We start from the raw sequence: 24,326 nt of genomic DNA, 5'->3' as shown, positions 1-24,326 counted from the left end.
CCCGTCCGGAGACAGGTCCTTAAATCATCCCCCAGCACTGGGAAAATTGCAGACAGCTTGAGAGCGAAAATGAAAAGGCGAAATGGTGTTCCTGGAGCTTTTGGCCTGAATTATTTGCTCAGCTTTAATAATAAGTTACACGCAAGGAAAACTGAAGCAGCTCGGGTGATTTTTCTGGGGTAAACTAGTTCTGTGGATGCCGTGAAGTGGAGCCCGGTCCCTGCCTCCTCCGGCAGCCTTTGGGGACAGGGACGGATGTGCTCCGGGGAGATGCGCTGGGACAAGAGGCAAAATATAAACCCTCTTTAATGCGTTTCAGTGCAGTATCCAGAAGATTTTCATTCATTTTTCCGGAGGCGGTGGGGAAAGCAGTGGTGGGGATGATCCCACTCTGTCTCCTCTCCGCTGGCCCCATCCCTCCCGTGGGCTAATACCTGGCTGGCATCAGCAGGGCAAACTCCGGGCCGTTTTTCCCTGCCTTATTCTAGGCTGGTTTGACTAAATCGAACTGGTTCGGGATGAATCACTCCAGCACTGCTGGTTGTGACTTGCTGGCCACCGCGAGCCAGACCAGTCCTGGGTGCCTTAATTTAACTCTCCTGAACTTAACTCTCTTCAATTTAACTCTCCTTGATTTAACTCCCCCCTTTCTCATCTTTATCTTTTTAAATGAAGCGGAGGGGATGAGGTCTTGCCGCAAACCCTGCGTCGTGTGCCGCACACCCTGCCCAGGGCTCTGGGCGGGTTCCATGTGCTGCTCGTAGAAAGGCGATGGCCGGGCTGGATCCCGGTCCGTGGAGCCGTGATGGATCCCATTTTCTCTTGTGCCCGATTCCGCAGGGTCACACAGAGCGTGAGGAGCTGTTTGCACCGAACGCTCGTAGCCGAATCCATATTCCTGGGTTTATTGGTTTCTGTTTGCTGCTTTTTCTCCTGTTTCCTTTCCATGGGGTTATTTATAGCCGGTTCAACTCTGCGCCCCTTCTCCTCTCCCTCCTACCTCCCCAGGTGCTGCCTTGAGGGGGCAGGTAGCTTGTTCCCAGGGAAGGATGCTGTCAGGGCTTTGCCCAAGGGCACAGGTATAAAACTTCCTGCAGGAACAATTTTACTGCAGGAATGTTGCTGAACTAGCCAAATTGGGCAGTTCCGGGGGAGCAACCAGGGGTGCGCTGAAACCATCTCCCTCGCTTGCTTCCAGCTCCGTCCCATTGCTTGTGCAACCCAAAAATGTTTCGCGAGGAAAATGTAAACTGCTGATCCTTCACCCACTGGACTGGGACCTGATTTGGGCGTTCCTGGTGATAGCAAAGTATGATTTTTTTCCCCCAGCTTCTTCCATACGTGACTCCCACAAGAGCCCCGAGGAGATTGCCGATGCCAAGCTGCGTCCCCCGCGACAGCGGAGGGTCTGGGCGCGTGGTGCAGGAAGGCAGGGAGCAATCCAGGAGCCCGGAATGTGGATCCACATCTGCCTTGCTGCCGGCGGGACCCAGCAACCTTTCCCCCAAATTGAAAACATGCATTTAGGGTAAAAATAATAATAAAAATCATAACAAAAACCCCAAACAACACAAAGAGTCAGTAGCTGTGATGCCATCTGTGTCTGCAGCATTGCACAGCGGGGACAAGACCCCCGAGCAGGCTGCTGTGCCTGGAGCCCCCCCGAGCACCTAAGCAGGGCAGCTCTAAGAGGTGGTACGAGCCTTCCTCCTCCCTTCCTCCCCCTCGGAGACGAATGTCCTGTTTCTCTTCGGAACAGCGTATCTCCTTGGCATCTCTCTCTTGAGAAGCTTTGATTTCTTTTCCAACTGTGGCTCTCCAGCCTCAGCAGCGTGTCTTGGATATTTTTTTCTCCCCGCGGTCCCCCTCCCGTTGATCCCAGGGGGGAGGCTGGTTGGAAATCTCTCTGGCAGCCCTGGCCGGAGGGGATGGAGGGCTGGGGGCAGCGGGTTGCCAGTTCATTTGTTTTCCTCAATGGGGGCTTCAAAAAGTGATGGGCTGATGGGTTTGGAGTCTCAGGGGGGCAATTTCCCTGGCAGCATCCAAGTTGTGTCACCTCTCTGCTTGGCTCTGTGACGACAGTGTTGATTTGAATTCTTCCAACTTAAGACTGATTTAAATGATGGTGAAGTTGGGGGGTGGCGTGTGGGAGTAGAGCACTGAGCGCTATTCTTTTTCGGTTGTCATATGCCTCCATAAAGACTTCTGCCTTGGGGATTTGCATAGATCCGTGGTCCAGATTGCGCTACAAAACCCACCGGTGGTCTGCAAAGCTATGGCAACGGCTTCTCCGCTGGCTCCCGAATCAGATGAAGCTGGAAAGTTTAGGTGTGTTTGCAAGTCTTTGTGCCACGGCCGTTCCTCTTTGGTTTGGGGGCTGCAGCCGGGGCTCAGAGGGCAGCCGGGAGCCCCTTACCCTGCTCCTGACCCACAGCATTCCCCCTCCTCTGCAACCATACCGTGGGAGATGCCCAGCCCCATCCCAACCCATCCCAACCCATCCCATCCCATCCCATCCCATTCTATTCTATTCTATTCTATTCTATTCTATTCTATTCTATTCTATTCTATTCTATTCTATTCTATTCTATTCTATTCTATTCTATTCTATTCTATTCTATTCTATTTTCTATCCTATCCTCTCCTCCACCAGTGTGTGCCACTTTGCCGAGTGCTCCCAGCCTTGCACTCGAGACCACTCTAATTTGATGGAGAGGCGGTGAGGTCAGGCAAAAAAAAACCAACCAACCCCGTTCTCGATGCTTTTGTGAAAAATAGGTGTTTGGGTAATGACCTCACGGGGAGGGAGGCTGCAGAGTGAGCTGATCTCCTACCGGTGAAACCGCAGGAGGCGAAGGAGGGGGATCGTGCAAATGTCCCAGCCACAGGGAGAGCTTAATTCGGCGGTTGTAATCGCTGAGGACACGCACATCTGTAGCAAAGCAGGCTCCCTTCCTCGCGCTGCTCCCAGAAGGGCTTGTTTGTTTAATTTTATCTCGCAGAGAAAATTATAAAAAGAAAAAAAAAAAAAAAAAAACCACCAACCTACCACCACCCTGTGGTTTTGCTCAGCTGCAGCACAAAAACGCCCCAGCGGAGCCCGGAGAGCGCCGGGGACTGAAGCCCTCGCCTGAGCCCAGGTATTTCCATGGGGAAGAGGGGCAGCAAAGGGGCTGGCAGCCCCAGTGCTCTGCCGGGACCCCGCTGCCCCCCCGTGCGGGGCCGGGCAGGATGGAGCCGGCCGTAGGAATCACCAGATCTGGGGAAATCCGGACATCGCACTCGCCACTCTGCTCATCCTCCTTCCACCCTGTGCTGAACAAACCCCACGGCCCAGAGCAGCTGGACCCATAACAGAGGGAGGTATTTGCCCTTTGGGAGGCTGGAGGAGGATGGGGGTCTCGCTGGGGACCTCGACATGGCAGCCCGGCCTGCCCGGGTGCCAGCGATGCACTTTCTGACCGAGCAGAGTGGGTAAGGTTGCATTTTGGGGCAAAAAGTTGAGATCTTTGTGATGGTTGGTGCTTTGCAAGCTGCCATCTAAACCCTGCCGTGGTCATGGCTGGTCAGGGCTGGTGCGGCTGGATAACGTGGGAGCGCTTGTGCTCTGGTTTCAGCTCATTTTCTTCGCTGTCATTAGTTTAAATTTCCGAGGGAGCCTGGGCTTGGCATCAGACACTGACATCCTTTAATTCAGCAAATGTAGAAATGGGACCTTTTCCAACTGGAGCGATTAGAAACGGTCCCGCTCCGCTCCCCATCCGCGGTGTCGGGCACTGGCGGGGCCGTCGCCCCGCGCTGTCAGCCGCCCCTCTCCCCCCCACACAAGCCCCCCCCGCCACCGACGTGACTGCAGCTGAGACCTCCCACACTCGTCACACGGGTGTGACGGCCCGTCATCGCCATCCCTGCCGGCTCCTCGGCACTGCCCATGGTCCCGGCTGGCAAAGAGCAATGGGGCGGGGGGGCCTGGATGCAGGAGGGGAGCTTGCCGGGGGGAGAGACGGAGCCGTGCCCCCCGTGACAGCCCCCGCAGCACCTGCTGCGATCCCGTCCCCAGCAGTAACACCCCTTTGCCCTGACAAGGGCCTTCTCCACCTCCGGGTTTGCGTATAATGGCGCGTGTCCCCCCTAAGCTGCTTAATGAGGGTTAAGAGGCTAACGGGCTTATTACCAGCAATTATTTCCACAGCCCTGCAGGTGTCCCTGAAAACGGCGGGGCCCCGCGCCTGCCCGGGAGCATCCTGCTGGTACCGACTCCAGCCTGGGGCGAGACGGGATTGTCGGTTCTCGGCCGGCTGCCTGAGTATAATCGGTGGCTGTTTTCGGGGTGGTTTTACACCCTGTTGCAACGGTCCAGGATGTGGTTTTGGTAGGGGAGTGGAGGGGGGGGGTGGCATTCCTATGGATACCTTCCCTCCCCCCACCTCCTTCCCCCTCCCCGCCCTGGTCCCTCTCGCTATGGCTCCTGAGCGGCTCTGCAGCATCCCTGGGCGGTCGCCTGGAGACAGCCGTGGCGGGTTGCCACAGCGACGGAGCCTTCGCTCAGCATCCTTCCAACTCAGCCGCCTTGGCCGAAGTTGGGCGAGAGAGAAAAATATCCCGGGGCGGCGACACCTTCCCCCCCCTCCCCCCGGTGGCAAGTGCAGGGCTGGGGAAACTGAGGCACAGCTGGTGGCGTCGGAGGCAGCCGGGAGGTGATGGAGGAGGTTTTGGAAGCTGCCTGTGGGTCTAATGGGGCAAAAAGTGGTGGAAATGGGGTTGGGGGAGGGCAGGGGGTACCCGCAGTTGCTGGGGGAGGGGAGGGAGGGGGGTGTCAACGCTTTGTGGAGGCAGGTGCTGGTGCAGCATCTCCGCATGAGTCGTCCCAGCAGCAGCGGTTGATAGTCACCATGGCGATGTCAGCCGTGCTCGGGCTGTCATCTGCGTTGACATCCAGCGCGTGCCGGGATGGGCTGGAGGGGCGTGCGCACCCCGGGGGGATCAGCCACCCAAAGCCCCGCCAAAAACCTGGGGTCCCCCACACAGGGCGGGGGCACTGGCCGTGATGCCACCAGGGTCCCTCAGGGACAGGGTCCCACGGGGCCATGGTGGTGGCACGGGCTGGTGCCTGGCCCTGGGGACCCGCCACAGTGAGGGAGAGGGGGGTGAAGCCCTTTGGGGTGACACCGGCTGCCGTGCCCCCCTCCATGGAGAGCTTCACCCCCCCGCAAGTCTATAATTACAGCCGATGTCCGCGGAGGGCGAGGACGGGTTACGTAACTTCGGCATTTGGAAAATTCTTTCTGTTCCCTTATCGGCTTTATAAATACCCCGAACCCGGGTCAGGCCAGGCTGGGGGGAAGGCGATGACATGGGCTGCAACCGGTCCCCACGCTCGGGCCCGTCCAGCTGCCCTGCCTCAGTTTCCCCCTCTCTATGGACAAAAGCATCCCTGCTGCGTCCTGCTGCTGCGCCGAGGGCAGGGCTCCTTGCTGCCGGTGTCAGCCCCGGTGGGGCCAGCAAGTGTTTTTCACCTCCAATGGAAAAGAAGGGCAATTTTTCTTCCTCCCCTGGAAAAGGCTTGACGGTCATTTTAGGGTCATGACCATCGTTAAACGGCAAGTTCAAAGAGCCGAGGTCCTGCCCGCGGGCACTGACTGCCTTGCCCTAACGTGGCGTCACATCCCCCAGGTCTGAATTTGCTGCATCCTTCTGGCTGGTCCTTCGTTTCCTAAAATTCCCTGGATCTAGGCCGTGGGGTGCCTTAGCTGCTGCATTTTCTCATCAGGGTGCTGGTGGTGGGTGCTCTCCCTGTTCCCCCTACTCCGCGCAGCACCGCCGCAGCCCTCCTGACCCCCCACAACGTCGGGGGGACAGGGGATGCTGGCGAGTCCGGAGCATTGCTGGCAACACTGCCGGGGGTCCGGGGCTGGGAACGGGGGGGCTGGACCAGAGCCCCCCCGCTCACATGCGCTTGCATTTACGCCACTTGCAAAGTTACCTCCCCGCGGGGATGTTGGAGGGCGGCCGGGGCCGTGTCGATAGGAGCGTGCACCACGAACGCAGCCAAGGGCGGCCGGGGCGGCGTTGTGTAACTCTCTGTGCGACTCTTCACCGGGGGCATGTCGCCCTGTCCCACCCGCCACAATGCCACCAGACCTGGCCTCTGCCTCGGCCGCAGGCCACCTTTGCCCTGAGCCCACCCGTTGCCACCACCTGGCCGTGCCAGGATGCTGCGTGACGCCTGGCTTTACATCTCCGAGGGACGCTGGAGGGCAGGACCAGGACCCCGGGGGTTAGGTAGGCTGTAGTGGCTGGCAGCAGCGTGCCACCGCCTTTGCCTCCCCCAAAATCTTCCCTTGATGGTGTTTTGGTTTTACTTGCTGGAGAAATGGTGCCCTGCTCTTCATCAACCCGTGTGCGCGCACACAGGGTTTCCCCGGGCTCGCCGACACCGGGCTTTGCATTCGCCTTGTTTATTGTAGGGTCGCCCAGGAGCACGTGGGGGTTGGGGTGGTTTTTTTGCCCAAAAGAAAAAAAAAAAAAAAAAAAAAGCATTCCTGGCTACTAGTTTATTGCTTTCGGGATCCTGCAGCGTGTGCCTGAGCGAGCCGCCCATCGGTGGGTGCACCTGGCCTGTGCGGAGGAGCACAGGAGGGAACGCAACCGGGTGTGCACCAAACCTTGCCGGTTTGAAAATGACCTTTTAAATGCCCAGGTCTCTGCGGTTGCTGGACCCCCTAACGAAGGGCTGACCAACAGCACCCAAGGCTGGGGCACAGAAATAACGAGAAGGGAGTTATTTTAGGGAGTTCTACGTCTGCCCGGTGCGTACCTTCATGGCCGCCCCCGTTTGGGCAGGGCTTCCCCAACAAGGTGGGCGCCCTGGGTGATGGCGGTAGGGTGGTGGGTGCCGATGTCGGGCAGAGATTTGACTTCTTGCTTCCGGGGCCGGGCTGAGAGGATGGATGGGGCTGGTACCCGCAGGCAGGGAATGAGGGAGGATTAATTGTGCCGCTGATCCCTGATGGCGAGAGGGGACGGGAGCAGTGAGCCCCCCCGTCCCTGGCATTACGCAATGCCTGTGCTAAATCTTCACCGCAGCAGATAAAGACGATCCCCAAAATACCCTGCCCTGCCTTCGCCGCCCCTGCAGCTACTTGGGTCTGGGGTCATGTCTGCAGTGTGGGGGTGTCCGGCTCCCCGGGGACATCGGGGCAGGGCGGAAAGGGCAGAAACCTGGGGCTGCCTGATCCAGCATCCCGCCACGGATCCTCTGGGAAGGAGGTCTCCTCCAACTGGGCTCAGCTTGAGGAATGAGAGCGTTAAAGGGAGGCCTCGCGGGATTTAAAAGGCACTGAAACTCTTGAACTGGTGTGGGCAGAGCCATGGGCTGGCGGAAAACTAGTAGCAGCAAAGCAGTGCAAGGGTCTCTCTCATCTTGAAGATGCCGGGCAGCATCACGTGTGTGCCGGGGGGTTTGTCACCCCCGTGACTGAAAAGGAGGGTGATTTTTCTGCCTCCTGTGGGACATGCTTGGTGATGGGTTTTGGGTCATGGCCATCATTAAGTCTCAAGATCAAAGAACCAAGGTCTTGCTTTGGACCACCAACTGCCTTGCCCCGGTCTAGTGTCTGATCCTCCAGGTTTGACTTTGTCGCATCCTTCTGGCTGGTCCTTCGCATCCCCAAAATCTCTGAAATCCCCTTTGAGCTGCTTCTCTCCCAGTCCCCTGAGACCACTAAGGTACCTTGGGCTTCCCACGCTGCCGTGACCGCAATTTTGCCCCCCACCCCTTAGAAATACCACTGAAGGTTGATGCCCCCCTCGCTCGCTGGCAGCGGCTCCCCACGGCCGCAGCCGAGGTGCCAGCTCCTGTACATGTAGGGAAGAAGGGAGGCTGTAATCTGAGCTCGGGAGTAATTAGCCAGGACGGCGGCGTGCTGCCCAGCGAAGTCTCGGCCGCCCGCTCGCTCGCTCGGCCGCCGGCATCGGGCTCAGCATCTGCGGCTCTCGCTGCGATCGAGGAGGGTAAGTAGGGCCAGGAGGGTGGCTCTGCCCGAGCATGGCATGTCCTTCCTCCCCGTCTCCTTCCTCCCGGGATTAAAAATCAAGTTGAGGGCTCTACTGACACCTTAACCCAGGGCGATACCGAATGGCGCTGAAAACGCAGCCGCTTCTGGGGTGGAAATGGCATCTTTACCCTGGCACGGCCAAGGAGCCGGGAAAATTCCCCGGGATAGCGGGACGTGGGTTGTATTTCTCAGGGAGAGCTGAACTAACGCTTGGATGGAGCAGGAATAACCGCCGGGTTTAAAGCCCGAAAAAGAGCGGAGGATGCTGACGAGCGGTTTGATGGCTCCAACCTCCTTGCTTACATTCCATCTCCCCTTGCTGGCGGCACCTGCGCATCCCGAGCTGGCTCTCCCGCTCATTCCGCTCTTCTCCCTGCCGATTCCCAGCCGAAAAACCGCCGCGGGGAGAGCGACGCCGAGCGCCTCGGCACCGGCTGCAGCCAAACGGCTGCAGCCGGTGCCGAGGCGCTCGGCGTCGCTCTCCCCGCGGCTCACGGCTCCATCGGCTCCGACTGGCAGCCCCATCGCTCCCAACCTGCCGCACGTCGCGCCTTCAGGATAAACATTTCCCGGGCGCGGGCTCTGCCCACACACGCGATTTCCCTCGAGCAGGAGACACGGCTCCCGGCGGGGGGTTTGCATCGGGGTGAGAGCCGAGCTCCGTGGGGAAAAAAACCCGCCTTGGGAGTGACGGGATTTGGGAAAGGGACGTTGATGGGAGCTGGGCAAGCGGGAGGTACGGGATTAGTCCTGCTGCCGGCAAGCTGGGGCTGAACAAGGTCCGGATCCATCACCTTCTGCCTCTAACCCTAAAGCGTAGGTGGCCATCGTTCCGTGAGAGGGGTCTTAAAATAATTTATGCCTGGGATACCCCAGGGATGCTGCCCGCAGCATGGCGCTACCTGCGGCACGGGGGCCCCTGGGCGCTGCACCCCTCAGCTCATCGCCATCTGGTTGGTGATAAAATTCGCTTGAAGATGTTTGCCCTTTCCATCCCCTTTTCCCATTCTTCCCACGGTGCTTTTTAGCAGCCGGTCGATCCCTCTGGGCTGGCACCAGGGTTGTTGCCTTCCCCACGAGCTTCTTGGCACGTGCCGGATGGGAACCCACCATCCCTGATGGGAACCCAACTCCCTGCAGGGGCCCCAGCAATGGCACGAGCGGAGCGCAGGACAGGCAGGAACGTGGCCGGCTGATTTCGGTTCTGCCATCATCCGCGCCCAGCCCCATCGCTGGCATTTGTCCCTGGGATGGTGTGGGGCTGGGGCTGGAGGCCGGCACGTATCCAGATTTGGGAGTGTGCAGGGCAGATGAGGGCCATGTGATGGAGGAGAGCGCGTGGGGAAGGCACAGAGACACCCCAAGGTCACCCATCCGAAAACACCCCCTGGCTCACGAGATCCAGGGATGGGGCTTTTCGGGAGGGAGGGAGGTGCCCACTGCAGCCCAGGCCAGGAAGGGGACTTGAGGAATTGCTTGGGGACTTGCACATCCCGCCGGCACCCCGGGCACAGCCAGGCCAGGAGATATTTCAATTCAAATCCCCAGACACCTCCCAACCGTGAGTCCCACCCGGGGGGGGGCTCATCTTCACCCTCCAAACACCCCACTGACCCCGTAGCCAGCTCCCGTCCTCCACCCAGCACCAGACATCTCCATCACCGGTGCCCCAGCCCCACCGGCTCCGGGAGGTCCCTGGGACACCCCCCGTCACCGTGTCCTGCCGTGGGGAGAGGGGACAGGGCATCGCCACCCCAAAGCCTTAATTCCCGGTGTTCCGGGGCTGCCAGGAGCAGATCTCTGACGTCCTGTGGGACAAATCCTGCGGGGCGCGGGGTCCGGGGCATCAGCAGGCTGGGAAACCTCCCCTCCCCCCGGCTAAATCCCTTCCCCGGCGCAGGACAGTAGGTTACGGGACTCGACCAGAGGTTGGATTTAAGGAGATTACAACTTCTCCCCCAGGATAATCTAGAAATTCAATTAAAACTCTCTGTCTCTTGCCCGGGCTGCAGCAGGGCCACGGGGCACCCCGCGCCCCGCAGCCATGGACAGGGAGCGCTGGGGAGACCCCCCCGGGGGTACACCAGGTAAGGGCTGAACCCCTCCTCCCGCGGTCCGACCAGCCCCCCCCTGCCTGGGGAGGGTGGCTGGGTCTCTGCCCCTTCCCAGGGCGATTTGCCGGGGTATTAACACCCGTCGTCTGAGTGGGGGCAGCTGGGACTGCCTGCGAGGGGGCTGCGGGGGGGGCAGTGGGGAAGGGGCCGTGGGTACCCCGGAGGTTTGGGTAAGGGTGTCGCAAGGACGAGGCATCCTTCGGCATCCCCTGGAGTTTTGGGGCATCCTTCGGCAGTCTCTGGTGCGGATTGACCCTGCCAAGGCCTTCGCCCCCCCCTTGCCCTCGTCCTCACCCCCAGCCGTGTCCTGCTGTCTGGCTGTATGGACGCGAGCGGACAGACAAACAGCCGGCATTTCCCGGGCGAGGGAGATGGGATTTCAGGACCCGGCTGCAGGGCTGGCTGCGGGCTGGGGGGACTGTGGGTGCTGTGGCGTTTCCTGACCCCGCCACGCTGCAGACGGGCAGGGGGGGCATCACCTGCGAGTAGCAGGGGGGGTGGCCGGGGGATGGCGGCGTAGGGGTTCCGGAGTGGGGCTGGGTACTGGGCCTGGAACAGACATGGAGTCAGCCGGGCTGGGATGCTCGGTGCCCCCATCATGCCATAGATTTGGGGACCAAGCGTGTGCTCAGTGCAGCCTCCGAAGGGGTCTTTTCCCAGGGTCTTCTCTGATCCAGGACACATTTAGTGGGACTTTAAGGGTGCTTAAGTACAAGCCACATGGCCCCTGTGGTGCCGAGCGTTGCACGTGGCCCCTTTTCTCCTGCTGTGCCCGCGGTGGCATCCGCACGTGGCTCGGGGGGACGGGGACGAGCCAGCACCTCTCCAGGCACCCTGTCACCTCCAGTTTCCCACCAAGGGCCTTCCTTATCCCCTGTGCCTCAGTTTCCCTCCTGCGTGCGCCATCAAGGCTTGCAGACAGCGATGTCTCGGCTGCTCACCGGCACTGGGGGGGGTGCATGGGGGGGTCCGGTGGAGGGGTGCGTGTCCGTGGCTGTTTTCTACCCATGTCCCTGCAGAAACGGAGCAGTTTTATCTCATTAAGAATGCACTGTGGTGGGAGCCTCTGTCCTTCCTGGCAGCAGGGGGGAAGCAGGGGGTCATTTATCCTCCGGATTCATCAGGGCCTGGCTTGCCCCGTGTCGACCCTTAATTTATTGGAAGTAGCCAAAGACGGGGTGTGGGAGGAGGGGGTTATTCAGGCAGCAGCGCTGCCCTGGCACAGTCGGGACACTCTTGGGTGCTCAGTGCTGGGTCACTGGGTTGGGACGGGGTGAGCAGGAGCGGTTTGGGCAGCCTCGGCTGTGCCGGCACAGCCGCAGCCCCGCAGCGGGAGCAGAGCTCCCTCCTCCCCGCTGACATTGCCGTCCCGCTGCTGGGGCATGAAGGGCATCGCTGCGGGAGATAGCAGTGTTATCTCCCGGCGCAGGGCAGGCAGCAGCACCGAGCGTGACCTCCTCGCACCGTCCCCTCCTGGACGGTCATCTCTCCCATCCCCGCGGCCAAGGGACCTGCGTCCCCTGGCTCAGCTCCTCTGAGTCCCCACTCGGGTCAATCCCACCCGACCACAGCCCCACGAGCCTCCACGAGACGGGAGAAAATCCATGCTGGGAGGATGCAGGAGTGGGGACGGCAGCCCTAATGGCCCCAAAACGTGTCCCCTCCAGAGGTACAGGGAAAGGTGTGATGATAAATCACATCGACAGATTCAGCCGACTCTAACTAATGACCTCCCTGGCACTCAACACATTTTCCCGGCACGCTGGCTGTTCCGAATATTGTTGTAACATTTAATTCCCTTTCAAAAAAAAAAAAAAAAAATTAATAAAAAAAAAAATCAGCCGTGCAGTTGGCAGATTGCTGGAGACACTTGGATTCTCTGCGGGAAGCCGCTCCGTGGTGGGAGTTGGGTTGCTGCAGTTTAGTGGCAGGAGCCGTTGTCTCTAATGTCAGCTCATTAGCTGGGGCAGTCCGCGGCGTCGCTGTGTTCAGAGCCCGCGGGGAGCTGCGGGCCGCTCCTTCCCGCTATTAATATTACGGACCTGTTTTGTTTCCTACGTGTTAACGCTATTAGCGCTGCGCAAGACGCGTGGTACCAGCGGCAGGGGACGGTCCCCGTCTTGTCCCACACCCTGCACGGGTTTGTCGGCCGCGAGCCGGGGCTGGCAGCGGGCTCCAGGGGCAGCGGTTACTGAGGGGAGTTTTGAGTTTGCCCCCAGGGGGTAAAATTGTGATTCTCGGGGGGCGCAAAACTCCTGGGGAAGAGGCAGGGAGGGGGATGTAACACCTCTGCCCGTAGCCCAGGGCAGCCCTGGCCGTGGGGCGTGCTGGGGTGATGCTGGAGGGCACCACTCCTGACCCAAGGGACCTCGGGGCACCCACGGGGCTGCGGCCCCCACCGGTGCCTGCGGCAGAGCCCGTCCGGCCCCGGGTTTCCACGCGTTCGCACGAGCCCTCTCCCAGCCCCAGCCTCCCGCAGCGGCAGCGTGGGGCTCCAGCCTTCAAATTAAAACCAAACCAGAAATTCAGCTTTCAGCAAACTCGAGAAAGCGTATTTCCAAACAAAACGGTGCTAAATAAAGTACGAGCCGCAGGCGGCCGCCTGCTCCGACAGATCCACTTTGCTCGCCTTTATTTAGCTGCCGTCTCCCCGTGCTGCCGCTGCCGGCCCAGGGCCGGGGGGGTTTGTCCCCCCAAGAGCTTTGGTGTTTCAGGGGGGGCTCGTCCCGTGGCCTCAGTGAATGTGGGTGTCACGAGAGCTGCCCCCTCCTCAAAGCAGCGTCACCCCCTCGGGTCTGTCCTGGCTTCCCCCGCAGCAGAGGGTTTCCTGGTGTCCCGGGTGCTCAGAGGGGTGAAACCCTGCGTGGCATGGGGCGGGGGGAAGGGGAGGGAGGGAGGGGTGAGGGAAGGGAGGAAGGAAGAAAGAAAGAAAGAAAGAAAGAAAGAAAGAAAGAAAGAAAGAAAGAAAGAAAGAAAGAAAGAAAGAAAGAAAGAAAGAAAGAAAGAAAGAAAAAGAAAGGAAGGAAGGAAGGAAGGAAGGAAAGAAAGAAAGAAAGAAAGAAAGAAAGAAAGAAAGAAAGAAAGAAAGAAAGAAGGAAAGAAAGAAAGAAAGAGAAAGAAAGAAAAAGAAAGGAAGGAAGGAAAGAAAGAAAGAAAGAAAGAAAGAAAGAAAGAAAGAAAGAAAGAAAGAAAGAAAGAAAGAAAGAAAGAAAGAAAGAAAAAAGAAAGGAAGGAAGGAAGGAAGGAAGGAAGGAAAGAAAGAAAGAAAGAAAGAAAGAAAGAAAGAAAGAAAGAAAGAAAGAGAAAGAAAGAAAAAGAAAGGAAGGAAGGAAAGAAAGAAAGAAAGAAAGAAAGAAAGAAAGAAAGAAAGAAAGAAAGAAAGAAAAAGAAAGGAAGGAAGGAAAGAAAGAAAGAAAGAAAGAAAGAAAGAAAGAAAGAAAGAAAGAAAGAAAGAAAGAAAGAAAGAAAGAAAGAAAGAAAGAAAGAAAGAAAGAGAGGAAGAGAAGAAGAAAGAAAGAAAAAAAGAAAATTAAGAAAGGAAGAAGAAAGGAAGAAATGAAGAAAGAGAAAAATAAAAAATAAAAAAGGAAAGAGAGAGAAAGAGAAAGAAAGAGAGCAAGAGAGAAAGAGAGAAGGAAAGAGAAAGAAAGACAGGAAGGAAGGAAGGAAGGAAGCAAAGGAAGAAAGAAAAAAAGAAATAAATTAAGAAAGAGAGGAAGAGAAGAAGAAAGACAGAAAAAGAAAAAAATTTAAGAAAGGAAGAAGGAAGAAATGAAGTAAGAGAAAAATAAAAAATAAAAAAAGGAAAGAGAAAGAGAGAAAGAAAGTGAGAAAGAAATAGAGAGAAGGAAAGAGAAAGAGAGGAAGGAAGGAAGGAAGGAAGGAAGGAAGGAAGGAAGGAAGGAAGGAAGGAAGGAAGGAAGGAAGGAAGGAAGGAAGGAAGGAAGGAAGGGAGAGAAAGAAAAAAGAAAGAAAAAAGAAAGAAAAAAGATAGATGAAGAGCAGGAAGGAAGGAAGAAAGAAAGAAAGGCAGAACAGAGAAAGGAGGGAAGGAGGGAAGGGGAAGGCGGAGGGGAGCGGTGGTGGTTGGGAAACCCGCGCGTCCCCGGGAGCATCACCCCCGGCGAGGGCAGCACCGCTGCCTCCGCCGTCACCCGGGCACGTCTCCCCTCCCAGCACAGTTAATCCAGACCCCAGCTAATCCGCTGGCAGGTCACTGGGAGCTCATTGCATTTTGTTCACTTCTCAAATGCATCTAGAATTAATTAAAAAAACCCAAAACAACCCGAGAGTAAATTTATCCTGTGGCAAAAAGCATGCAGCGTATTCCCCTGGGGGGCGAGCCGGAGGGGTGGTAGAAAAGCAGCCTTTTCTGGCTCCAATTGCTCAGCTCTCATTAAAAAAGGAGGCGAGAGATTAATGAATGTAGCCAGTGTGGTCAGGAGGAAGACTCGGGACGGGTGACCAGGCTGGAGTTTGGCAGTGTGAGCCTGCAGCCAGCCTGACACATCAGCTCTGCAAGGCCTCTCCAGCCCCATTTGACCTCCAATGACTATGAGGTTGTGAATATTAACCACTAATATTAATTGTTTTGCCTATTTTACTCTTCCCCGTGGCTGTAAGGAGGGAGAGGATCTCGTGCCGACAGCCCCAGCCGGCTGCGTGCAGTCGCTTGCTCTGCCGACACCAACAAAGAACCGTGGTGCTTGAAAAATCAGCTTTGGGGAGAAAAAATGGTTGTGCCTGGGTTGTAGCAGGTGGAAATAATGTTGTTTTGGTGTATAAGATGGTGGCACGTGTGGGTCCGTGTCCCGCACCTAGGAGGTTTGGGCAGGCTTTTCACAGAATCACACAGAATCACAGAATGGGGTTTGGGTTGGAAGGGACCTTAAAGATCATCTTGTTCCACCCCCTGCCCTGGGCTGGGACACCTCCCACCAGCCCAGGTTGCTCCAAGCCCCGTCCAACCTGGCCTTGAACCCCTCCAGGGATGGGGCAGCCACAGCTTCTCTGGGCAACGTGTTCCAGTGCCTCACCGCCCTCACAGCAAAGAATTTCTTCCCGAGATCCAATCTAAATCTCCCCTCTTCCAGTTTGAAGCCGTTACCCCCCCGTCCTATCATTATGCTCCCTAATAAAGACCCCCCTCCCCATCCTTCTTTTAGTGCTCCTGCTTGCGATGCTGGGCTTCTGCAGGGATTCCCAAGTCCCAGGCTGGATTTGGGAAGAATTTCGGTAAAAGGCAGCCCAGGGTATCATTGTTAGCGGGGCCGATGCAGCCCCGGGCAGGCTGTGCCTGGCAAAGCTCCCCCGCTGCAGGCGCTGGGCTGTCCCTGGCCACCGTGTAATGGAAAGGGTGTGCGTGTCCCAGCGTGTCCCCGGGCGCTGGAGCTGATTGCAGGAATCGACGGCATCGATCGGGCCAGCGGATCCGACACAGCACGTACAGCCCGGCGGGTTCGCCTGTGCCTCTAAGCATGAGCCGGCCACCTCTGCGCTGGGGGGACAGGGTGTCGTAGGGGGGCTCTGCACGCGCTCCCCCACCACATCACTGCCCCACGCAGGTCTCGTTGCCAGCAAGGTGGTTTCATGCCCAGTGGCGCATCCCACGTGGGTAAATTAAAGGAGGAGCTGCGGCAGGGGGTGCTTTGGGGAGAATTCCTGCACTGCCACCTCTTCAGGCTGCTTGGGACGTGCCACGTGGCTTCTCCACAATCCTGTCTGCCACTTGATGCAGCCCCATGTGCCATCACAGAGGGGGCCAGCAGCCTGGCAGGGTGCCACTGGGTTCCCCCACCATGGGCTCGCCTGCACTGGGAAGCCCAGCCAGCTCGGGCCACCTCTCCCGTGTCCGTGCCACCTCCCTCCGAGGCAAAGCTGAGTGTAGGTCCCTGACCCTGCAGCAGAGCCCTCCAGAAGGGGTCAAAACAACTCCCCATTCCCCAGTGGCAGCTGTGCCTTCATAAGACTTGGCCAGCAAAACCCATCTGTGACCGTAGATGGCTCCATGTCCCAGTGGATGCGTTGGGAAAGTTGCTGCTGGGGACATCTGCCCCGAGCGAGTGCCTTCCGGGGGCCTTCTCCAACCGGCTGCATGTTGGCCGTGTCCTCTCCCATCCCCGGGCTAGGGAACGGAGGTTAAATCCACATCTCCCCCTGGTTTCCCTCGACCCCAGAAGAGCTGGTGCTCGGGAGGTCGGGCAAGTGCTGCTGCGATGTGCTGGGCAGCGGTCCATCTGGCACGGGCAATGTGAACTGATGTAGCCGCTTTCAGGCGTACCTTTATTAATATCTCTGTGCTAAGGAGAGCAGCTTGGCCTCTCCACATTCCCCTCCAGCAGCCTGACCCTGCTCCAACAGCAGAACTCATGAGAAAAGTGAAGGGGAGAGACTCCAGTGCTACCCAAGGTTTTTCATCTGCTGGTGTCATTGAGGGTCCCACAAATGCCGCATCTCCCCAGTGGGGTTTGTTTACTTGCTTTGTAGTACAAACAAATCAAAATCTAAGGCCTTCTTCGTTCCTCGTGTGTGGTTTTTGGGAATAGACGAGCCGTAGGAGGGAGAGTAATGGCAGCTGGGGGGTCCTCGCTCAACATGCAGCCACCCACCCCATCTGATCCATGGCCAAACACCTTCTTGGGTCCCTTTGCCACGAAAGGTAACCGCCGTGTCTTTGTTTTCTCATTGCAGAGCCTCTCACAGGATCCGCCTGGTGACGTGGCAGCCAGGACGTGGAAGCTTGGGACTTCTCTTCCACCGCAACAGAATTTGGGGGGTGGGCAGGGGTGGGCCAGGGGGACGCTGGGAGTCGCAGGAGCCTTCACCTTCACTGTGGGCTTGGCTCAGGGATGACTGCAGGCAGAGTCAACCCTTACAGCATCGTGTCCTCCGAGGAAGACGGGCTGAGGTTGACCACCATGCCAGGTATTAACGGCTTTGGCAATGGGAAAATCCACACCAGGAGGAAATGCAGGAACAGATTCGTAAAGAAGAACGGTCAGTGCAACGTGGAGTTCACCAACATGGATGACAAGCCGCAGAGGTACATTGCAGACATGTTTACCACTTGCGTTGACATCCGCTGGAGGTATATGCTCTTGCTCTTTTCCCTGGCATTTCTGGTGTCCTGGTTATTGTTTGGGCTGATTTTCTGGCTAATTGCACTCATTCATGGAGATCTAGAAAACCCGGGTGGAGACGATACCTTCAAGCCTTGCGTTCTGCAGGTCAATGGCTTTGTGGCTGCTTTTCTGTTCTCCATTGAGACCCAAACGACTATTGGTTACGGCTTCCGCTGCGTGACGGAGGAGTGCCCGCTCGCAGTCTTCATGGTGGTGGTTCAATCCATCGTGGGGTGTATAATTGACTCTTTCATGATTGGTGCAATAATGGCAAAGATGGCCAGGCCCAAAAAGCGGGCCCAGACATTACTTTTCAGCCATAACGCGGTAGTGGCAATGAGAGATGGAAAACTCTGCCTGATGTGGAGAGTTGGGAACCTCCGGAAAAGCCACATAGTAGAAGCCCACGTACGAGCTCAGCTAATTAAGCCCAGGATCACAGAAGAAGGGGAGTACATACCGCTCGACCAAATAGACATTGACGTGGGGTTTGATAAAGGCTTGGACCGTATCTTCTTGGTGTCTCCCATCACCATTCTCCACGAGATCAACGAAGACAGCCCCTTGTTTGGGATCAGCCGCCAGGATTTGGAGACAGATGACTTTGAGATCGTGGTCATCCTGGAGGGCATGGTAGAAGCCACTGCTATGACGACGCAAGCTCGGAGCTCCTACCTGGCCAGCGAAATCCTCTGGGGCCACCGCTTTGAGCCCGTCTTGTTTGAGGAGAAAAACCAGTACAAAGTAGACTATTCCCACTTCCACAAAACCTACGAGGTCCCGTCCACCCCCCGTTGCAGCGCCAAGGACTTGGTGGAGAACAAATTCCTGCTGCCCAGCACCAACTCCTTCTGCTACGAGAACGAGCTGGCCTTCATGAGCCGTGACGAGGAAGAGGAAGACGACGACAGCCGGGGTTTGGAGGACCTCAGCCCGGACAACAGGCACGAGTTCGATAGGCTTCAAGCCACAATAGCGTTGGATCAGCGGTCGTACAGGAGGGAGTCGGAAATATGACTCTTGGTCCTTCCATTGACTTTTCCGAGGGTATTTTTTTTCCTCCTCTAATCTCTTCCCCTACAACCCGCTCAAATTATGCAGAACAATGCAAGTGCCATAGGAATGCTTGAGAAATTAGTATCGTTCATAGTTTTCAGTTTCATCGCAATAACCACTGAGCGGTCTGCAGGAGGGGACGGTGGCAGGCCACGGCGCGTCTCCCGCGCCCGGCGCCCGCAGCGGGGCCGATGGCCCTGGGGGGACGGACGGACGGACGGATGGATGGACGGACGAACGGACGGACGGAGAGAGGAGGGTCCGTGGGGCGCGGGCAGGCGCTCGCCCCGTGCGGCCCCGTGGGGCTTTGCTCTCCCCGCGGGGAAAACGCCAGCGTTTTCTCGGAGCCGAGCACTGCGAGATCCAAAAAGAGGAAATATCAGGAAACAAATCTTTCTCTCTCTCTTTCTTTTTTTTTTTTTTTTCCTTTTGTTTTTTAACTGAGCAGCAACGACAACAAAACAAAAAAATTGCTCCTTCCAGCAGGTGGTCTGATTCAGTTGCACAAGAACAACACTTGAAATAACATGCAACATTAACGTACTTCTTTTTAATTTGGGGGAAAAGTGGGGGGGGGGAGGGAGGTGAGAGGGTTTTTAATTTTTTCACCGTACCGTTTGGGAGACTGTTTACCAAAATAATAATAATAATAATAATAACAATAATAATAACAATAATAATAATAATAATAATATTAAATCTGAAAGAAGTGATTCAGTATTTTTTAAAAATGAACAAGGGAATGAATAAGCCACCGGGGTTCTTTGAGGAGGTGACTTGCTGGGCAGATGCAAGAGCTAGAAGTCAAGACTGCATCCAGTTTTGGGGGTGGTTTTTTCCCACTGGCATGGCTTCCTAGGCAGAAAACAGACGTAAGTGGCTGGAGGTCCGTGGCAGCGAAAGTGAGTAGCGTAATTACTGGCAAAGTAGCTAATAAGGAAAAGGCAGACTGCGATAGGAAGAAGCATTGTAAACACAGTAATTAGCCAATTTCTGGAAATATCGATCTTCGGGGTGAAAAGTGGGTCTGGGGCATCAGCTGCTCGAAGTGTTGGGTCTACCCCAAAATCTCCAACGGGGAATTCATAAGTTTCGCTCTAAGTAGGATTAAATAGTGAAAAGCACAAAAAGGAGAGTGGAAAGCTCTCAAATGTGGGTATTTTCCCACTTTTCCGAGCAATTTGGCATTTTCTCCCTTGAAAAATCATTTCGAACGTGGAAATCAATGTGAAAGTCATCTTGTTGAGTTACACTTCTTCTAGCACAGGAGCCGCCGGCATGCCAGGCTGGGATTTATGAATTCCCCGTTCCCTGGAGAGCCCTGCTTCAGAGGCAGATGCTTTTCCGAAAACAACAGATGCCAGTGGAGAAAAACCGCCCCGTCTTGCGCTTCAACCCGTCCCCGCGTCCCAGCCTCAAGGTGGATTGTGCCTTAGAGATGCAAACTCATCCCGCGCCCCGGCCCTCCCCCCCCCCCGGCGCCCCGCTCGCATCCTCCCCTTGGGGTGACATCCCCATTGCTCTGCCCCCCGCCGCAGCGCCCGCGTCCTACCCTCCGCTGCGTTTTGGGCTAGCCTTGGTGGCACGATGGTTCAGCTCGTGCCACGGCACAGGGCAAAGCACCCCGTGCTTGGGAAGGCTTTGCTCCTGCCCCGCTCCCCGCCTTCGCACGGAGGGAAGGAGCCGGCAAGGTGCAGGTTGCGGGTCCCTTCCTCCCGGCCGTGCTGCTCTTTGGTGCTCTGCGAGCCAAAATCTGGCTCCCTGCTCCCCGTGGCCGTGGGAAAGGCTTTGGTACCCGTGGGCATCCCGCACCCGACCCTGGCTGCGGAGCCCCGGCAGCACCCAGCCTCAGGGAGAAGGGGGTCGAGCACGGGGTCCCCGGCAGCATTTCGGCTGTGACGGGCTCCCGGTGCTTTTCTCCTCCCCGTCCCCATCCAGGAAGCCGTGTCCCTGGGTGACAACTTGCTGTGGCATGTCCAAACATTGGTGGCAGAGGCAGGATTTGTCCCGAGTCCCCCATCCCCATCTCCTTCTTGCAAAAGGCTCTGGGGAGCGGCTGCCCCGGCGTCCCCCCTCCCTGCCTCGCTGCCCTGTGCCCCCCGAGCATCGTGTCTCGCCAGCCGGCCGCAGGACAGGGACCGGGGCTTTGTCCCCACAGAGTTTCTTCCCACCAGCGTCCATCACCACCATCCCGTGCTGCCCACCAAGGGGCTGCTCCGTTTTTGGCATCCCCTAAAAACCAGCCACGGCGAGAAAACATCCCCGGGGGCAGCGCTGAGAGGGACCGGGCCATTTCGGCACAGAGTGCCCCCCCAAACAGACTGTCCCCAAAAGCGGGTACATGTAGGGACGTGCCATCAGGCCCTGGCCACGAAGTTTGTGTTATTATAAGGCAGCGAACACAGACGCCATCCCATCGCCGGTCCCTTTGCTCCCTGGGAGATGGTTTTCCCGCCCGCTTTTTGTCCCATTGCATCTGGGGGGGTGGGAAGGACGGAGGCGGGGGGAGGGGGGCGAGGGGGGGGGCGGGGCAGGGAGATTTTGTGTGCGCACTACTTATTTATTTTTTTAAAAAAAATGCTTTTAAGTGGTTTTAGGTTCTTTTGAATAAATAATAATTATTAAAAAAAAAAAAAAAGGTGCACATCTTGCTGCTGTAGGGTTCTCAGAGGGTTAATTTCTTTATATATATGTATCACAGTAAATATTTGTATAAAACCGAAAGAGAAATAGAGATGTCTTTAAGTAAATTATTGCTTTTAAAGAAACTTCTATGATTGTACAGTGTTACCTGGGAGAATAGAATAATATATACAGATGTTATTTTTAAACTGCTGCGTAGGAGGATGTGAACTGGGCCGGGGAGCGCCCGCGGCCGGCACGGCGAGGGGGGGTCAGACCCTCCCCGGCCCCCGTTCACGCACCCCCTTCCCCAAACCCCGCTAGTGAGGAGCTAGCTCTGGCGAGTCGTCGTACATATACTGTATAGTCCTCGTCCTGGCCGTGGACCACGCCGGTACATAGCGTATAAATATTATTTTTGCCTACCTGTGAGTGCTCTGAGCTACTGGTCTTTTTCCCTACCATCAGGGAGCGTTGGTTGGGAAGGCCGCCCGGCCGTAGTTTTAATCACACGGATTGTCAAAGAAAGGCAGGGGGGAAATAGAAAGGAAAGGAGGAAAAAAAAGCCAAAAAGTGGTGTTTGTTCGGCGCTCGGGTTCCCCGGAGGGGATGGAAAGGCACAGGGATGCTCTCGGGATGCGGGTTTTGGTGTCAGTCGTTGCAGGGATGGAGCGGGATCCCAGCGGGATGGGGTTTGGAGCCGAGGGAGGGGACACGTCCTCCCCGAAAACAGCCACCGGCCTTTTCCTCCGAGCGGAGGCTGCTCCATCCATGGAATTAACTCCAACGTTACTCTTGATCCTTGGAGGATGGCAGAAGTCCGAGAAAGGAAAGAGCCGCTAATCCTCTTGGCCAGCATCCCATAGGGATTGCCCTCGGCCAGGGCTCAGGGCAGCCTCCGGCAGCAGTGGCCGCCCTGGCCGGGGACGGGGGACCAGGGGCTGGACCCGCTGCTGCTCCCGCTTGGCTTCACCCCAAAGAGATGCACCGGTGAGAGCAGAAAGCGGCCGCATCCCTGCGCCCTGAAACCACCGGCTGGAAAGAGCATCCTCTGTCCCCGGCAGCCGCGGTGTCCCCTCGGCCGGGCGGCGGGTCCCCGGGGCCGGGAGCCGCCGGGACGAGCCTTAGCTTCTCATAACCGAATTTAGTGCACTTAGTCTTTTAGGGCTGGGACAATCACTTAGCGCTTAACCTTTCGCGATGCGGTGCCTGCTTGACCTTCAAACCTTTTGTAGGAGATGAATTCAGAGCCACCTTTTCTATCTTTAATAAGGCAGAACAAATACGTTTATTTTTAAACCCTCCTGCTCTTTCCTTTCCTTTCGTGCTGACAACCAAAAGAGTCCCCTGTGTCGTGTTCCCCCCCTGCCCCCCTGCCCCACGCCATTTCTTGCACACCAAAACCAGTGTGTGGCAGCCGGGTCTGGTGCTCCGGCCGGACCCTGCTCTCCCACCCCCCCCCAATTCAGGGATGCTGCCACGGGGGGGGGGTCGGCACAGGGCAGGATCCGGCCACGTTACGAGCCGGGAGGGTACGTGGGACGGTGCCCGACCCGATGCCACCCGTCACCTCGCCGAGCCCCGGCGCCCGCCAGCTGTGCACATCTGTCCTGCTGCCCCCTCCCGGGGGCACCATCTTTCCTCCATTCCCCCCCCCACCACCACCACCAAATCACACCCCGGTGCTCCCCCCGGCTTGGCCCCACGTGGTTTGGGGACCGAGACCCGGCACCAGTTCACACGGGCAGTTTGGCAACTGGGAGCACTGGTTTCCCAGGGGTAAAGCGCGGAGTCCGTTCGCTGGGGCGATGGTGACGTGCCGCCGTGGAGAAGCCGATGGATGCAATGAAAGTGTCTGTACCTTTTCCACCTCCGGTGTTTCTCTGTCTCATTGCACATATATTTGAGATATATGTGACAATGTATATATATATTTGTAAAATGTATTTCAGATGACAAAAACTGGCCAATTTTATGTTATTTTAAATATATTATATATATTATATATAAGAGTCTCCAAAAGATATAAATAGACTAGAGAAAATAATATAAATATGTAATAAATGTATTTTGATCTATTTAAAATACCTCGCGTCATGCTGTATATTTTAAAGATCACAGGGAAGCGTCTGCCGGTAGCAAACCTCAGACATGGTTTCGAGTCTGTCAGTTGTCACACACATAATATATATGTGCAGCAAACTTTTCGCAAGACCCGGGGGCCGGCGGCACAAATACAGATGGTTTTTAAGAGCCTTTCAGCAAATGTCCATCCCGCTGCCTCTAGGTAGGAGCAGAAAGCCCACATATAGGTTTTCCTTGTTATCCTGCGGGAGAGGATAATTTTTCCTCTCTGCCAGGGAAGGGGCTGTGGGGATGCTCGGCGGGACGGGGGGGCGCTCTGCAGGGTCCCCCCTCCCCGCCCAGCCCCGTGCGCGGGTACCGTTTGCTCTGCTGCGCTGCCCCGGTGGGCTTTGGCCAGGGGAGCGGATCGCAGCGGCTCAGCCATGCAGGGAGCCCGGAGATGGGAAAAAGTGTCTGGAGCCCGGGCAGCAAGAGCCCAGTCATCCGAGACTGACCCAACAAATCTTCCCAGAGAGACCTTGGTCGCCCTTGGGCTCCACAAGGATCTATTTCCTACGGGCATCGCCTCCTCCGGGGACCTCAGGGGACACCGTGCCGCGGCCAAGTGACAGTTTAAATGTCTTTAATGGTACGTCACGGCCGAAGGAAAGCAGAGCGAGTGTGTGGGACGCTATTTATGGAGAGGTTAATGGCCTGGTGGACACGGAGCCCCTGGATTTGCCATCCTGGATTTTCCTCCTGGTTTTTGCACCTGGCTGCTGCGGGGAATGGGGCTTGTGTACCAGGATAACCTGGAGAAATTATTCATCACCGTTTCTCTGGATGGTCTGAATCTGGGTTGGGCAACCTGTGACCGATTGCTTCCACCCACCGACGATGGTCAGTTGGGTCTCATGGGCTCCGTCCCTCCCCCCCCGTAAGGGAGTTTTGTACTCATTAAAAAAAAATCACTGCCAGCCGCTCACTCTAATCACCAAAGATAGGGCCGGGGCTAAGCATGATTTAAGAGCGCGGCCCGTTTAATTTATCAAAGGGGGAGACTGAGAGGTGACTTGATTACAGCATTTGTCACGGGGAGAATACACTGGTACAAAGAGGTAACTTAATCTACCAGGGAAAGGCATAATAACCACCTCTTCCTGGAAGCTGAAGCCAGACAAATCTATCTTGGAAATACGGAGCGATCTTTTAATAATGATTAGCTATTAGAACAAGCTACCAATCTCTGTCTCTTAATGCCTTTAAATCTGGACCAGATGCTTTTCTGGAAA

The 24,326-nt window shown here is 56.6% G+C and overlaps 1 protein-coding gene across 4 annotated transcripts in view; it reads left to right on the top strand.

Annotated features, from left to right (window-relative positions):
- The window catches only part of KCNJ12 (potassium inwardly rectifying channel subfamily J member 12), a 36,561-nt gene extending 13,557 nt beyond the window's left edge, over nucleotides 1–23,004 (top strand). Inside the window, exons 1-3 of one of the 4 annotated variants that reach the window (XM_074597244.1) lie at nucleotides 8,714–9,618; nucleotides 10,070–10,144; nucleotides 16,862–23,004. In XM_074597244.1, coding sequence (XP_074453345.1) covers nucleotides 17,020–18,309 — 1,290 coding nt within the window. In that variant the 5' untranslated portion in view covers nucleotides 8,714–9,618; nucleotides 10,070–10,144; nucleotides 16,862–17,019 and the 3' untranslated portion in view covers nucleotides 18,310–23,004. Of the gene's footprint in view, nucleotides 1–7,913; nucleotides 8,014–8,713; nucleotides 10,145–16,861 lie in introns of those variants that run through there. The other 3 variants (XM_074597245.1, XM_074597242.1, XM_074597243.1) reach the window with 3 other exon arrangements.
- The last annotated feature ends 1,322 nt before the right edge of the window (nucleotides 23,005–24,326 follow it).

The sequence above is a fragment of the Larus michahellis genome, chromosome 8, assembly GCF_964199755.1.
Source record: "Larus michahellis chromosome 8, bLarMic1.1, whole genome shotgun sequence".
In the NCBI taxonomy this organism is placed as follows: Eukaryota; Metazoa; Chordata; class Aves; order Charadriiformes; family Laridae; genus Larus; species Larus michahellis.
The sequence above is the reverse complement of the archived record's forward strand: the minus strand, read 5'-3'. Positions and strand labels throughout refer to the sequence as shown.